Genomic DNA, 18,274 nt, shown 5'->3' with positions numbered 1-18,274 from the left:
ATTCACTGCTATAGGAGAAGACACACACACACACTCACACACTCATTCACTGCTATAGGAGAAGAAGAATTGGCTAAACTCGTTAAATCATCAAAATCAACAACATGTATGCTCGACCCTATACCGACTAGGCTATTAAAAGAGATGCTACCAGAGGTCATAGATCCTCTTCTTAATATCATTAATTCATCTTTGTCATTAGGATATGTACCGAAAACTTTTAAGTTGGCTATTATTAAACCACTTATTAAAAAAACGCAACTTGATCCCACATAATTAGTCAATTATAGACAAATCTCCAATCTACCCTTTCTGTCAGAAACACTAGAAAAGGCAGTGTCTTCACAATTATGTTCCTTTTTAGAAAGAAATGGCATCTGTGAGGATTTCCAGTCAGGATTTAGAGCGTATCATAGCACTGAGACTGCTCTCATTAGAGTTAAGCCGCGTTTCCACCGCAGGAACTTTACCCCGGAACTAGGAACTTTGGGGGGGGAACTCGGTGTGTTTCGACCGCAGGAACCAGGGTCTAAATGAAGTTCCGGGTAAATATTTCCCCCTCCAAACGGCCCTGCTTGCGAGGTGGTACTTTTGAAAAGTTCGCGAACTTTCGGGGGTGGGCCTTGGGCGCTGAACATGCTGATTGGTTGAGCTCTCGCAGCATTTTTTTTTCGCAAAGTCTTTTGCAAGGTGGGTTTCGTGGGATCTGCGTTCAGTAAATATTTTCTTTGCAGCAATGGAGTTCAACAAAAAATTCGACCGATGGACCGACGACGAGGCTCAGGCTTTATTGAGCATATAAGCGGAGGAGGACATCCAGCGGGAACTGGAAACTGTGACCCGCAATGAAAAGGTATACCTGAAGATATCGACTCGGTTCCAGTCACACTGGAAAACAGTGCAGAGAGAAGTTGAAGAAATTAAGACAAGATTACAAGAAATTAAAGGATAACAACCGGAGCGGTTCCGACCGGCGTATTGTTGGGACACAGACCATCCTTTTCTGGTACAGCGGTAACGAAAGACTCGGCTAGTGCGTTGTTGGAAACCATCCAGGAATCCGAGTGGGTTGAAGGTAAATATATCATCTTGGTATCATCTATTAAACTCGTTGCAGTAACTTTTTTCAACGTGCTTTTCCAGGTGTAACGAGTGGCCCTGATGAATTGCAAGCAACGGAGACCAGCGTGTTTTCCCCCGCAGTCACCAGTACGTTAACCCCGTGTCTCCTGCCGAAACACACACACGCAGAGGTATAAAGCTGACAAAAATGTGTATATATTTAAAAACTGTTGTGTAATCCTTAATGGTTTTGAGTAGTTTTGTTGTTTTTAATTGTAAACTTAAATTGGTCATGATAAAAATGGCACACTGGGCATTGTTCAAGCTGGGCAAACAATTGTTCATTATTTGTAGTGAAAACACTTTAAATAATTAATTGATGGTTTCTATTGTTTCATGGTTGCCTTGTGTATTAATTTCCATGTGTTTCAGTGCAATTTTTCTACTTAGAGAAAAGGAAAAGGGACTGTGACTTCCTTGATGCACTGAGGGACATGGAGGATGCTAACCGGGCCGTCCTGCAGCATGGACAAGAACTGACCAATATATGCAGCTGTTACTGGAGAGCCAGGCCGAGGAGAGATGAGGAGGCAAGAGTTGGCATTCCACCAGTCAGAAGCGGAAGAAAGCAGAGGGACTTTCAGACCGGGTTTCTGTCTGTTCTTGGACAGTTTGTCCAGTCGTTCAAGAAGTAGCCACAACGACCAGCCGCTGGAATGAAGCATTTGCACTACCACATTTGTACTTTATATATTGTACGTGTTGGCACAGCTCTTGGACAGGTTACTGAAAAATACACTTTTTTTTATATTGTTGTTTTCACATTTTATATTTTCATTTTATTGTTCTAGTAATTTATTTGTCTTTGCACACTTATTTTAATTTTGTAAGAACTAATCTGTCTAAAATAAAGTCAAATGTGTAAAATGTCACTGTGTCTTTAATTTCCACATTCTAAATGGAAGCTTTAGCATAAGTTCTGCCGGGAAGACTTAATTGTCATGTCACTTTAAATGTATCTATCCAATCACATTCTAATACTTGGTATAAAAGATCGGTACTTACGCTCGTCTGAGTTCGCAGATGCTGACGCTCCAATTCACCACCATCCTCCCCACCACCTCCAAGTCAAATCCTTTCCTACATCCACCCCACCACCACCAGGATGGTCCCTTCCATACCTCACGGGGGGGGTCGGGGGGGGGGGGGGGGGGGGGGTCGGCTGCGCCTCTGCCTTCGTCTTCAGGCAGGATATGCAGAGTCCGGACCCTCAGATTGCGAGCTACGGACGGGGCCTATGCCAATATACTTTATTGCTTGCTGGGTTGTTAATAAATGGATAATTGTCACAGTATTTATTCTCCCGAGTCTTTCTGGCAGAACTATATAACCACATTCTAATTGTATTCATATAGTGTAGGAAGCAAATAAAAGGGCTGCTGCTCGCAAGTCTTTCTGAATATGCACATAAACATATCTAGAAAACCCAAATATTATATTTTTAAATGTATAACTATGTGAATGTAGTATAATAACTTATAACCACAACTTAAGTGAAGCCATAAGTGTGGTCCTGCTTCATTTCAAATTTGAGGAAGAAGTCTCTAAAATTATGCATTTAATGAAGCATATTGTAATACTAGTCATGTGACTTTTTTTTGTGAATGTTAAGAGATGTTATTGTGATAAAAAATAAAATACTTGCAGTCTAGTACCTAATCTTTCAACCGCTTAATTCAGTCTATTGTTTTCATTCAATTAACTTTTCACACATCTGTCATGAATGACTGACCTCATTATCCTTTTATAGAAAATATTTTGTTTTGGAATTGAGCTATTACAACACATTCAGATTTTGGATTGCCCATCATCCCATTTTGCATTAAAATGGTCAAACCAGGTGAAAGTGCACGTTTAAATAAGCAGTGTTGGTAATGTGTATACATAAGCAAAAGCAGCGCTGCTTGCATCTCCTCCACTTGTTATTGTTGCAGACAGTATCGCGCAAAAGTGATTCATGTCCGTCGGTGACTGGGAGAAGCAGTCGCGCGCAATGCCACGTCACCGGACTAATTTGCCTAATCTCCCCGGTACTTTAGACCGCGGTGGAAACGCAGATTGTAGCAGGTCTGGGGGAGAAAAAGTTCCAGGGAAAAAAGTTCCAGGTACAAATAGTTCCGGGTAATTTCGGTGGAAACGCAGCTTTACACATGATTTACTCTTATCATCCGATCGTGGCTGTATCTCTCTATTAGTGTTACTGGCCCCACTTTATATTAGGTGGCCTTAAAGGGTTAGTTCACCCAAAAATGAAAATTCTGTCATTAATTACTCACCCTCACGTCGTTCGAGACCCGTAAGACCTCCGTTCATATTCGGAACACAAATGAAGATATTTTTGTTGAAAGCTGATGGCTGAGAAAGGCTTCAGATATGCCTCCATTGGCATTCAGTACACTTATACTCCCAAGACGGATAAAAGGCACTCAAAACATTGTTACAAAGTCCATATCACCACAGTGACTCTATAATAATCTTACGATGCGACGACAATAGTTTTTGTGCGCAAAAAAAATCAAAATAACACCTTTTTCCAACTTGTTACTGCCTTCCGTGTGTGCCTCCATGACGCATGCGCAAGAATATGACGCAGATCCGGCGTTCGGACAGATGACCCAGAAGTGATTTGTTTACAAGCAGAGGAAGACGCGCGTATCTCAGCTGTTGGATTCTACATTGATCGTGCTTTAGGTCTCGGCGTAGTGCTCAAAATGGGGTTAGAGTGTGCATTTCATGGATTCCCAAACCCCGGCGCTACGTCATATTCTCGCGCATGCGTCGTGGAGGCACACGCGGAAGGCAATAACAAGTTGGATAAAGGTGTTATTTTGATTTTTTTTGCGCACAAAAACTATTGTCGTCGCATCGTAAGATTATTGTAGAGTCACTGTGGTGAGATGGACTTTGTAACGACATTTTAAGTGCCTTTTATCGGTCTTGGGAGTATAAGTGTACTGAATGCCAATGGAGGCCTATCTGAAGCCTTTCTCAGCATCAGCTTTACACTAAAATATCTTCATTTGTGTTCCGAATATGAACGGAGGTCTTATGGGTCTCGAACGACATAATGGTGAGTAATTAATGACAGAATTTTCATTTTTGGGTGAACTAACCCTTTAAGTACTATGTACTTACATCAAAAATTTAGAGTTCTTACTGTGTTCAAATTGTATTGTAAAACACCTTTGCTTATATTGAGGCGGGATACGGGTAGGGTTAGGGACAGGTGTGGTGGTGTGGGTAAGTTTAAGGGTAGGGTTAGGGACAGGTGTGGTGGTGTGGGTAAGTTTAAGGGTAGGGTTAGGTGTAAGGGAAGTGTCAACTGTGTAATTACAAATGTAACTACAGAAATTAATTACAGATGTAATTACATGCAGGTATTTTTAAAAATGTAAGTACAATGTAAAAACATGTATGTACACAATAAGTGCATTGTATCAAATTATTAATTAAATGTTAGTCCATAGTAGTTAAGGCCACCTAATATAAAGTGGGTCCGTGTTACTCGATCTTAGCACTGCATTCGATACTATCGACCACAACATTCTTTTGAATAGACTCGAAAATTATGTAGGTATTAGTGGAATTGCTTTATCATGGTTTAAATCACACCTATGTGACCGTTATCAGTTTGTAGCAGTAAATGAAGAGATGTCCCACCGAGCACAAGTTCAGTATGGAGTACCACAGGGCTCAGTGCTAGGACCGCTACTCTTCACCCTGTACATGCTACCACTGGGAGATATCATTAGGAAGCATGGCGTTAGTTTTCATTGTTATGCTGACGATACTCAGCTCTAGATTTCTTCACGCCCTGAAGAAACTTAACAATTCACAAGATTAACGGAATGCAGAGCTGATATAAAACATTGGATGACCAGTAATTTCCTGCAACTCAATTCAGGAAAAAAATTTTTTTTAATTATTGGACAAAAAAGCTCCACAAGTAGTAACCTAGAATACTGTCTAACACTTGATGCTGCTCTGTCAAGTCCTCGTCGTCAGTGAGGAACCTGGGTGTGCTCTTTGATACCAATCTCTCATCTGAAAGCCACGTTTCTAGCATCTGTAAAACTGCTTTCTACCATCTTAAAAATATATCTAAATTACGGCACATGCTCTCAATGCAAAATGCTGAACAGTGAGTTAATGCGTTCATGACCTCAAGGTTAGATTATTGTAATGCTCTACTGGGTGGTTGCCCTGCTCGCTTAATAAATAAACTCCAACTGGTCCAAAACGCAGCAGCTCCAGTTCTTACTAGAACCAGGAAGTGTGACCATATTAGCCGCTTCTGTCAACACTGCACTGGCTGCCTATTAAACATCACATACATTTTAAAATCTTGCTTATTACTTACAAAGCACTAAACGGTTTATCTTAACTGCCTCATCGTCACGGCATCCTCAATAAACCCATCTCCGGCGTGATGACTCCGATCTTTTAAATATTCTGATCTATTATGACCTCTGACCTGTAAAGTTGCCAGAATAATAATCATACGCTGTTTGTTAATTGGCCAGAGGAGAACTGCCCCCCCGACTGAGCCTGGTTTCTCCAAGGTTTATTTTCCTCCATTCTGCTCCTGATGGGGTTTGGGTTTCCTTGCCACTGTTGCCTCTGGCTTGGCGTGCTCAGTTGGGGACACTACATATTCAACTAAATATCCAAACAAATCTAATTATTAAACTAAATTAACCATATAAACTATGCGCTATATAAATAAAGTAAAAAAAAAAAAAATAGAAAACAGACACACACACACACACACACAGACAGACAGACAGACACACAGACACACACACAAACAGACACACACACAGACAGACACACACACAGACACAGACACACACACAGACAGACACACAGACAGACACACACAGACACACACAGACACACACAGACACACACAGACACACACACACAGACACTCAGACACACAGACACACACACACAGACACTCAGACACACACAGACACACACACACAGACACTCAGACACACAGACAGACACACAGTCAGAGAGAGATGTGCGCTACCTTTGCAGTAGTCGGCCGGATCCTCTTGCTCTTCATCATCAGAGCCCAGAATCTCCTCCTCCGGCTCCGGCGGGGCCACGGGCTCAGGTGGGGGGGGTGGAGGTGGAGGTGGAGGAGGTGGAGGAGGAGGAGGAGGGGGAGGAGTGGACGGAACCTTCTGTGTGTCGGGCCTACAGGAACACACACACACAGCGGTCAGACACATCTCGAAGCGCACAGAACACCTTCATCCTGTTGCCATAGAAACTACAGACACAAATCTAGAATCCAGCTGGACATAAAATTCATTCTTTAAGAATAAAGCACACATGCAGACACACTGACGTTCACTCGGCTCAATGGGAACAAATATAGTTCAGTGTCTCCATTCACACCCCACACACACATTCACAGGCTGAGCGTCACATTCTGCCCATCGTGTATCAAACGAGTCCACCAAACACAGACACACACCGTGAGATTTCAGCCTCTGTTTACCATCCACACACTTACACAGGCTGCTTTTATTACTGTACCTTTAAGACTTCAATACGCAGAGCAGTCATGTGTCTGAGTGAATCTGATTGGCTCAGACAATCTCATCATCGCTGGCGATAAACACACACACACACACACACACGTTACCTGCGCATGGCTCGATGTCGTGATCGCAGTGCACAGAGCGCTAAAGCAAAGGTCCTGGAGTGAGAGTAACTGTGATCCATAATGCTGGAGGATCTGGGCTGAAGGTCTCCTCTCTCTCTGCCTGAGTCTCAGTGGAGCTTCAGCGACCCAGAGCCACGCCAGGAATCTCATGACCAGCTCACACACACTCAAGAAATCACACTCACACACAATCAATGCTCTCGTCATTCCAGCAGCAGATGTTTTCCAGTGGCAGATGCTGACGTCTGGATAGCAGAGACGCCAATATGATGCGAATACTGATGATGGGTTATTATGGGTTGTGATTCTACAGAACAGCAGCGATTACGTCACTGGAGAGTTAAATTAGAGTGTTTTCACACTTTACCACTGTGAAGCTGCTTTGAAACAATCTATATCGTTAAAATCGCTTTATAACTGATGGTGAATAGACTTGAGTCCCCAGTGCAGTGTTGACAGAACTGGGCTAATATGGTTATACTTCCTGGATCTAGTAAGAACTGGAGCTGCTGCGTTTTGGACCAGCTGGAGTTTATTTATTAGGCGAGCAGGGCAACCACCCAGTAGAGCTTTACAATAATCTACAGCTCATGAACATTACAATAATCTACAGTTTATCAACATTACAATAATCTACAGCTCATGAACATTACAATAATCTACAGCTCATCAACATTACAATAATCTACAGCTCATCAACATTACAATAATCTACAGCTCATCAACATTACAATAATCTACAGCTCATCAACATTACAATAATCTACAGCTCATCTACATTACAATAATCTACAGCTCATGAACATTACAATAATCTACAGCTCATCAACATTACAATAATCTACAGCTCATGAACATTACAATAATCTACAGCTCATCAACATTACAATAATCTACAGCTCATCAACATTACAATAATCTACAGCTCATCAACATTACAATAATCTACAGCTCATCAACATTACAATAATCTACAGCTCATCAACATTACAATAATCTACAGCTCATCAACATTACAATAATCTACAGCTCATCAACATTACAATAATCTACAGCTCATCAACATTACAATAATCTACAGCTCATCAACATTACAATAATCTACAGCTCATCTACATTACAATAATCTACAGCTCATGAACATTACAATAATCTACAGCTCATCAACATTACAATAATCTACAGCTCATCAACATTACAATAATCTACAGCTCATCAACATTACAATAATCTACAGCTCATCAATATTACAATAATCTACAGCTCATGAACATTACAATAATCTACAGCTCATGAACATTACAATAATCTACAGCTCATGAACATTACAATAATCTACAGCTCATGAACATTACAATAATCTACAGCTCATCAACATTACAATAACCTACAGCTCATCAACATTACAATAATCTACAGCTCATCAACATTACAATAATCTACAGCTCATGAACATTACAATAATCTACAGCTCATCAACATTACAATAACCTACAGCTCATCAACATTACAATAACCTACAGCTCATCAATATTACAATAACCTACAGATCATCAACATTACAATAATCTACAGCTCATGAACATTACAATAATCTACAGCTCATCAACATTACAATAATCTACAGCTCATGAACATTACAATAATCTACAGCTCATGAACATTACAATAATCTACAGCTCATCAACATTACAATAACCTACAGCTCATCAACATTACAATAACCTACAGCTCATCAACATTACAATAATCTACAGCTCATCAACATTACAATAATCTACTACACCTCATCAACATTACAATAATCTACACCTCATGAACATTACAATAATATACAGCTCATGAACATTACAATAATCTACAGCTCATCATCATTACAATAATCTACAGCTCATGAACATTACAATAATCTACAGCTCATGAACATTACAATAATCTACAGCTCATCAACATTACAATAATCTACAGCTCATCAACATTACAATAATCTACAGCTCATCAACATTACAATAATCTACAGCTCATGAACATTACAATAATCTACAGCTCATCAACATTACAATAATCTACAGCTCATCAACATTACAATAATCTACAGCTCATCAACATTACAATAATCTACAGCTCATGAACATTACAATAATCTACAGCTCATGAACATTACAATAATCTACAGCTCATCAACATTACAATAATCTACAGCTCATGAACATTACAATAATCTACAGCTCATCAACATTACAATAATCTACAGCTCATCAACATTACAATAATCTACAGCTCATCAACATTACAATAACCTACAGCTCATCAACATTACAATAATCTACAGCTCATCAACATTACAATAACCTACAGCTCATCAACATTACAATAACCTACAGCTCATCAACATTACAATAATCTACAGCTCATCAACATTACAATAATCTACAGCTCATGAACATTACAATAATCTACAGCTCATGAACATTACAATAATCTACAGCTCATCAACATTACAATAATCTACAGCTCATGAACATTACAATAATCTACAGCTCATCAACATTACAATAATCTACAGCTCATCAACATTACAATAATCTACAGCTCATCAACATTACAATAATCTACAGCTCATCAACATTACAATAATCTACAGCTCATCAACATTACAATAATCTACAGCTCATGAACATTACAATAATCTACAGCTCATCATCATTACAATAATCTACAGCTCATCAACATTACAATAATCTACAGCTCATCAACATTACAATAATCTACAGCTCATCAACATTACAATAATCTACAGCTCATGAACATTACAATAATCTACAGCTCATCAACATTACAATAATCTACAGCTCATCAACATTACAATAATCTACAGCTCATGAACATTACAATAATCTACAGCTCATCAACATTACAATAATCTACAGCTCATGAACATTACAATAATCTACAGCTCATGAACATTACAATAATCTACAGCTCATGAACATTACAATAATCTACAGCTCATGAACATTACAATAATCTACAGCTCATCAACATTACAATAATCTACAGCTCATGAACATTACAATAATCTACAGCTCATCAACATTACAATAATCTACAGCTCATCAACATTACAATAATCTACAGCTCATGAACATTACAATAATCTACAGCTCATGAACATTACAATAATCTACAGCTCATCAACATTACAATAACCTACAGCTCATCAACATTACAATAATCTACAGCTCATCAACATTACAATAACCTACAGCTCATCAACATTACAATAACCTACAGCTCATCAACATTACAATAATCTACAGCTCATCAACATTACAATAATCTACAGCTCATGAACATTACAATAATCTACAGCTCATGAACATTACAATAATCTACAGCTCATCAACATTACAATAATCTACAGCTCATGAACATTACAATAATCTACAGCTCATCAACATTACAATAATCTACAGCTCATGAACATTACAATAATCTACAGCTCATGAACATTACAATAATCTACAGCTCATCAACATTACAATAATCTACAGCTCATCAACATTACAATAATCTACAGCTCATCAACATTACAATAATCTACAGCTCATGAACATTACAATAATCTACAGCTCATCATCATTACAATAATCTACAGCTCATCAACATTACAATAATCTACAGCTCATCAACATTACAATAATCTACAGCTCATGAACATTACAATAATCTACAGCTCATCAACATTACAATAATCTACAGCTCATCAACATTACAATAATCTACAGCTCATGAACATTACAATAATCTACAGCTCATCATCATTACAATAATCTACAGCTCATCAACATTACAATAATCTACAGCTCATGAACATTACAATAATCTACAGCTCATCATCATTACAATAATCTACAGCTCATCAACATTACAATAATCTACAGCTCATCAACATTACAATAATCTACAGCTCATCAACATTACAATAATCTACAGCTCATCAACATTACAATAATCTACAGCTCATCAACATTACAATAATCTACAGCTCATCAACATTACAATAATCTACAGCTCATGAACATTACAATAATCTACAGCTCATCAACATTACAATAATCTACAGCTCATCAACATTACAATAATCTACAGCTCATCAACATTACAATAATCTACAGCTCATGAACATTACAATAATCTACAGCTCATCAACATTACAATAATCTACAGCTCATCAACATTACAATAATCTACAGCTCATCAACATTACAATAATGTACAGCTCATGAACATTACAATAATCTACAGCTCATGAACATTACAATAATCTACAGCTCATCAACATTACAATAATCTACAGCTCATGAACATTACAATAATCTACAGCTCATGAACATTACAATAATCTACAGCTCATCAACATTACAATAATCTACAGCTCATGAACATTACAATAATCTACAGCTCATGAACATTACAATAATCTACAGCTCATCAACATTACAATAATCTACAGCTCATGAACATTACAATAATCTAGAGCAGTGGTTCTCAACCTGTGGGCCGCAGTTAGGGTTAGGGTTAGGGTTGGATAACTTACAATTAATTTGAATATACTAATATAATTCATAAATTGTATTATTGATACGTTAAATAATAAGAGATAAATTATATAAAGTAAAAATATAAATAAGAACCACCTCTCTCTCGTACGTATTCTGAGATTGTTTTGGATTGGGAGCAGCCCAAGGCGTTCCTGTGTGAAATACAGACCGCGCCGCTTCATGAACACACACACTTCAGTCGGATAAAGAGAACCAGTGTCACTAAAGGGTTGATGGATGAGGATGTGATGAAGGTAAAGACGATTGCAGTGACATACATTAGGCACACGCGTGTCCGTTATAACTGATGCACAAACCGTGTGTGTGCGCTCTCACTAAATAAAGTTTTGTTTGGGTGATGATTGTAATGAAGACGATTACAGTGACACATGCAGGAGTCATACATTAGGCACTCGCGAGTGTGTTATTGATGCTCAAACAAAAACATGCGCTCTCGGCTCACTGATCGATATAACTTCATATTTCTGCATGAACGCATAATATATTCACGTAGTTGTCCAATTGAATGGACTTTGAGTGTTTTATAACGGATGCTCGCCGAAGAAGTGTGCTTTGGAGAAGTGTGTGAGTATCAGTGGTGTTACACAGGCATAACAATTGTATTTTTCATTTGTATTTTAGTGTGTTTATTAATTATGAATGGACCCGTATAGTAGTTCTTTGAGGTCCTTTGGCATCTCCCTGTGGTCTTGTTTGCTATGGCAGGTTGACTTTGTGTATTTGTACTTATTGTACTGTATAACTGAGCAGAGTAAGCACTTCTAAGTTGTAAAGAATGTCTGCAAAGTATGTTTGCAAAAAAGACACTGAATGTTAATATATCGTGATTTTTTTGGGGTCGGTGGGCCTTGCAGTATTTATCCGGAGAGGAGGAGGCCTTCGAGTAAAAAAGGTTGGGACCACTGGTCTAGAGCTCATGAACTAACTGTAGGTCTGTCTGTGCGGGGACGGAGAAGTTCTCCGGGGGCCAGGCCTGCTGCTGTCCGCCATGATGAGGAGGAGCAGGCGGAGCGAGGGAACGCTGAAGTGGAGGAGGCGGAGGAGGGTGGAGCCGTCCACTGGGCATCTAGTACACGAGCCTCTGGGTTAGTTCTCTCGCTCTCCGTGATTGATAATGAGCCAATCTTACTGAGGAGCTACAGGAGCATAAAAGGAGAAGCAACGACAATGAAGGACGAGAGAGGACCAGACCTGCCGTCTCTCTTTGCGTTCTGTATTTGTTTATTTTGGATTAAAATGCGTGAAAGTTCGGCAGTTCCCGCCTCCTTCTTCCCTGAAAAACACACCTCGCTACAATATTATCAAAATAAGCCTAACTGTAACCCTACTGGTGTATCAATACCCCACACACACACACACACACACACACACACACACACACACACACAAACACAGACACAGACACACACACACACACAGACACACACACACCTGTCAGGACTGCTGCTGTGAGCTGGTGTCATGTCCACTAACAGGGATCACATGACAGGAGATGAACAGAGACAGCAGCTGATCCAGAAGACTCTAGAGTCATCAGGTGATCTCTCTGGAAGTGTGTGATACGCCAGCCAGAGCGAGATCAGCTGCTTCAGGTGTGTTTGACTGACCAGTGGAATAAACACTGGTGTGTGTAGATCTCTGGAGAGCTCGGGTCAGGGCATGTTCACAATATAACGGGCCGCTGCTGTGGCACTGAACCCGAGATCCAGACCTGTACGGCCAGAGCAGCTTGGCCATATTATCTGTCAGTCAGACGGACTGAAACGAGCCGGTCAGTAACTGACCCAAACCCCACAGCTCCTCTCTGCTTCATCCTCAGATTCAGCTAACCTGTGGCCCTCGGGTCTCTGATGACCTGTGGCCCTCGGGTCTCTGATGACCTGTGGCCCTCGGGTCTCTGATGACCTGTGGCCCTCGGGTCTCTGATGACGTCTCTGCTCCTCAACAGACGCAGAGCTCTCACTGACCACAGCCTGCTCTACACCCCATTAGCCGAGGTCACTCACCTGCTGCTGGGTAACCTGTTGGTCATTCTGGAGGAGCTTCCGCCGGTCCTACATCAGTCCTCTGGGTCAGGGATGCTCACATCCGCTCATTTGACCTCTGAAAGGTTCCCGTCATTTAGGGAAGGCAAATATCCCTTCGTTCCGCAGGAGCCTAACCTGAGAGTCATCATAACAGCGTCCAGGACAGCAGGTCACCGGAGACTCCACATGTTCTGGTGTGCGGGTCATGTGACGCTGGGCTCCAGCACATGCGTGTTAATCTGCTGTCTTCAGGTCCAGCACATGCGTGTTGATCTGCTGTCTTCAGGTCCAGCACATGCGTGTTGAGCTGCTGTCTTCAGGACCAGCACATGCGTGTTGATCTGCTGTCTTCAGGTCCAGCACATGCGTGTTGAGCTGCTGTCTTCAGGTCCAGCACATGCGTGTTGAGCTGCTGTCTTCAGGTCCAGCACATGCGTGTTGAGCTGCTGTCTTCAGGTCCAGCACATGCGTGTTGAGCTGCTGTCTTCAGAACCAGCACATGCGTGTTGATCTGCTGTCTTCAGGTCCAGCACATGCGTGTTGAGCTGCTGTCTTCAGGTCCAGCACATGTGTGTTGATCTGCTGTCTTCAGAACCAGCACATGCGTGTTGAGCTGCTGTCTTCAGGACCAGCACATGCGTGTTGATCAGCTGTCTTCAGGACCAGCACATGCGTGTTGATCTGCTGTCTTCAGGTCCAGCACATGCGTGTTGATCTGCTGTCTTCAGGTCCAGCACATGAGTGTTGAGCTGCTGTCTTCAGGACCAGCACATATGTGTTGAGCTGCTGTCTTCAGGTCCAGCACATGCGTGTTGAGCTGCTGTCTTCAGGACCAGCACATGTGTGTTGATCTGCTGTCTTCAGGTCCAGCACATGAGTGTTGAGCTGCTGTCTTCAGGTCCAGCACATGTGTGTTGAGCTACTGTCTTCAGGACCAGCACATGCGTGTTGAGCTGCTGTCTTCAGGACCAGCACATGCGTGTTGAGCTGCTGTCTTCAGGACCAGCACATGCGTGTTGAGCTGCTGTCTTCAGGTCCAGCACATGTGTGTTGAGCTACTGTCTTCAGGACCAGCACATGCGTGTTGAGCTGCTGTCTTCAGGACCAGCACATGCGTGTTGAGCTGCTGTCTTCAGGACCAGCACATGCGTGTTGAGCTGCTGTCTTCAGGACCAGCACATGCGTGTTGAGCTGCTGTCTTCAGGACCAGCACATGCGTGTTGAGCTGCTGTCTCCAGGACCAGCACATGAGTGTTGATCTGCTGTCTTCAGGTCCAGCACATGCGTGTTGAGCTGCTGTCTTCAGGTCCAGCACATGTGTGTTGAGCTGCTGTCTTCAGAACCAGCACATGCGTGTTGAGCTGCTGTCTTCAGAACCAGCACATGCGTGTTGATCTGCTGTCTTCAGGTCCAGCACATGCGTGTTGAGCTGCTGTCTTCAGAACCAGCACATGCGTGTTGAGCTGCTGTCTTCAGAACCAGCACATGCGTGTTGAGCTGCTGTCTTCAGGTCCAGCACATGCGTGTTGATCTGCTGTCTTCAGAACCAGCACATGCGTGTTGAGCTGCTGTCTTCAGAACCAGCACATGCGTGTTGAGCTGCTGTCTTCAGAACCAGCACATGCGTGTTGAGCTGCTGTCTTCAGAACCAGCACATGCGTGTTGAGCTGCTGTCTTCAGGTCCAGCACATGCGTGTTGAGCTGCTGTCTTCAGAACCAGCACATGCGTGTTGAGCTGCTATCTTCAGAACCAGCACATGCGTGTTGAGCTGCTGTCTTCAGGACCAGCACATGTGTTTTGAGCTGCTGTCTTCAGGACCAGCACATGCGTGTTGAGCTGCTGTCTTCAGAACCAGCACATGCGTGTTGAGCTGCTGTCTTCAGGTCCAGCACATGCGTGTTGAGCTGCTGTCTTCAGAACCAGCACATGCGTGTTGAGCTGCTGTCTTCAGGTCCAGCACATGCGTGTTGAGCTGCTGTCTTCAGAACCAGCACATGCGTGTTGAGCTGCTGTCTTCAGGACCAGCACATGTGTTTTGAGCTGCTGTCTTCAGGACCAGCACATGCGTGTTGAGCTGCTGTCTTCAGAACCAGCACATGCGTGTTGAGCTGCTGTCTTCAGGTCCAGCACATGCGTGTTGAGCTGCTGTCTTCAGAACCAGCACATGCGTGTTGAGCTGCTGTCTTCAGGTCCAGCACATGCGTGTTGAGCTGCTGTCTTCAGGACCAGCACATGCGTGTTGATCTGCTGTCTTCAGAACCAGCACATGTGTTTTGAGCTGCTGTCTTCAGGTCCAGCACATGCGTGTTGAGCTGCTGTCTTCAGAACCAGCACATGCGTGTTGAGCTGCTGTCTTCAGGTCCAGCACATGCGTGTTGAGCTGCTGTCTTCAGGACCAGCACATGCGTGTTGATCTGCTGTCTTCAGGACCAGCACATGTGTTTTGAGCTGCTGTCTTCAGGACCAGCACATGCGTGTTGAGCTGCTGTCTTCAGAACCAGCACATGCGTGTTGAGCTGCTGTCTTCAGAACCAGCACATGCGTGTTGAGCTGCTGTCTTCAGAACCAGCACATGCGTGTTGAGCTGCTGTCTTCAGGACCAGCACATGTGTTTTGAGCTGCTGTCTTCAGGACCAGCACATGTGTGTTGAGCTGCTGTCTTCAGAACCAGCACATGCGTGTTGAGCTGCTGTCTTCAGAACCAGCACATGCGTGTTGAGCTGCTGTCTTCAGGTCCAGCACATGCGTGTTGAGCTGCTGTCTTCAGGACCAGCACATGCGTGTTGAGCTGCTGTCTTCAGGACCAGCACATGTGTGTTGAGCTGCTGTCTTCAGAACCAGCACATGCGTGTTGAGCTGCTGTCTTCAGAACCAGCACATGTGTGTTGAGCTGCTGTCTTCAGAACCAGCACATGCGTGTTGAGCTGCTGTCTTCAGGTCCAGCACATGCGTGTTGAGCTGCTGTCTTCAGAACCAGCACATGCGTGTTGAGCTGCTGTCTTCAGGACCAGCACATGTGTGTTGAGCTGCTGTCTTCAGAACCAGCACATGCGTGTTGAGCTGCTGTCTCCAGGCCGGAGTCAGCGCTTCTGATGGCCTATATAACAGCAGCTCCAGCAGAGCAGATCAATGGAGTCCGGCTCAGATATCACACCGCGCGGACGCCTGATATTGTGTCTAGAAGCGCATGTAGAATTCAGACCATTGCGCGCCTGTGTGTGTGTGTGTGTGTGTGTGTGTGCAGTGAAATACAGCTCTTGCCCGTGTTTGCATTTGATATCAGAGAACACAACAGAAGACAGGAGGACACCGACAAACAGAGCGAGAGAGAGAGAGAGAGAGAGAGAGAGAGAGAGAGAGAGGAGATGGAGGACAGACAGGTAGATGAGGACGCGATACCTTTCTGGGGAAGAGGATTTTTCTGAGTTGACGGACATGAGCAAGCCGCTCGCTCCCGAGAGAAGGACGGAGCAGAAGCAGGAGGAATAGAACTCTCTCTCTCTCTCTCTCTCTCTCTCTCTCTGTCTGTGTTTCCGGAGCGCTCTGCTGGCCGTGAGCGAGGGGAGGGGGCGCTCTTCCTCCTCCTCCTCTCTTCTCCTCTTCCTTGGAGGAAAATAAAGGATGGAGGACACAGAGACGCGAGGACGGCCGCCCTGATGATGTTCCTGCGGTCGCACTCGTCCTCCAGCGCACTCGTTTCCTGATGAAAGCGCAGCTCCACACGTCTGTCTCTCCGTCTCTGCAGCGCTGCACAATAACAGATCTGTGCGCTCAGCGGGCCACACCACTGAGAGAGAGCGGGGGGATCTGAGCCGTCTCTCTCTCTCTCCCTCTCTCTCCCTCCCTCGCTCTCTCTCTCCGTCTCTCTGCTCCCCTCCCACAGTCCAGCGCTCCGTCTGTTACGACATCCTGTATCTCAGGGCAACGCTCTCGCTCGCCCGCTCTCTCTCTCTCTCTCTCTCTCTCCCCCATTTTACAGCTGCTCTCTTTCTAAAGCTGCTGCTGCTTTCCTTTCTTCATTCTGTCTTCTCGTCCTCTGTCTGTGTTTTACAGCAGATGGGGTGAGACATGAAGGTTGAGTCTGTCTGTCTCTCCAGTCTGTCTGTCTCTTCAGTCTGTCTGTCTCTCCAGTCTGTCGAGTTGAGCTCTAACCCTAATCAAACAGAACTCACTGCACACGACCAGATGAAGCTGATCAACACCAACCCATCCAGCAGGAGGTGTGCCGTTTACATGCTCACACACACACGCACACACGCACACACGCACACACGCACACACGCACACACGCACACGCACAGACACTCACACACACACAAACACACACACACACACACTCACACACACTTACACAAACACACACACACACACACTCACACAAACACTCACACAAACACTCACACAAACACTCACACACACTGTGATGTCGGAGGACCACTGCACTTCCTGTGACATGCAACACAACAAGCTGGAAGAAACTGGCCTGGTTGTCACGGCAACCGTCAGATTGTGATTAGCTAAAGAAGAGCAGAAACGATGAAGCGTCACACCGACATATGGACTCCATCCGACTCACACTCATATTTTAGGGGTCAGAATTGAGGCTGCTATCTTTACATGGCCTACTTCCACAGACACTGAGAGAGAGAGAGAGAGAGAGAGAGAGAGAGAGAGAGAGAGAGAGAGAGAGAGAGAGTTGATGGAGTGTGTGTGTGTGTGTGTGTGTGTGTGTGTGTGTGTGTGTGTGTGTGTGTGTAAGAGAGAGAGAGAGAATGAGAGTGTGTGTGAGTGTGTGTGTGTAAGAGAAAGAGAGAGA

General features: G+C 43.4%; 1 protein-coding gene across 4 annotated transcripts in view; it reads right to left on the bottom strand.

Annotated features, from left to right (window-relative positions):
• Positions 1-18,274, bottom strand: part of srpk2 (SRSF protein kinase 2) — a 59,061-nt gene that overhangs the window by 23,250 nt on the left and 17,537 nt on the right. For 2 of the 4 annotated variants that reach the window (XM_079810096.1, XM_079810095.1), the window contains exon 3: positions 6,161-6,330. In XM_079810096.1, the coding sequence (XP_079666222.1) occupies positions 6,161-6,330 (170 nt within the window). Of the gene's footprint in view, positions 1-6,160; positions 6,331-6,784; positions 6,837-16,857; positions 17,312-18,274 lie in introns of those variants that run through there. The other 2 variants (XM_079810098.1, XM_079810097.1) reach the window with 2 other exon arrangements.

The sequence above is a fragment of the Gobio gobio genome, assembly GCF_949357685.1.
Source record: "Gobio gobio genome assembly, chromosome: 25".
NCBI classification, from domain to species: domain Eukaryota; kingdom Metazoa; phylum Chordata; class Actinopteri; order Cypriniformes; family Gobionidae; genus Gobio; species Gobio gobio.
The sequence above is the reverse complement of the archived record's forward strand: the minus strand, read 5'-3'. Positions and strand labels throughout refer to the sequence as shown.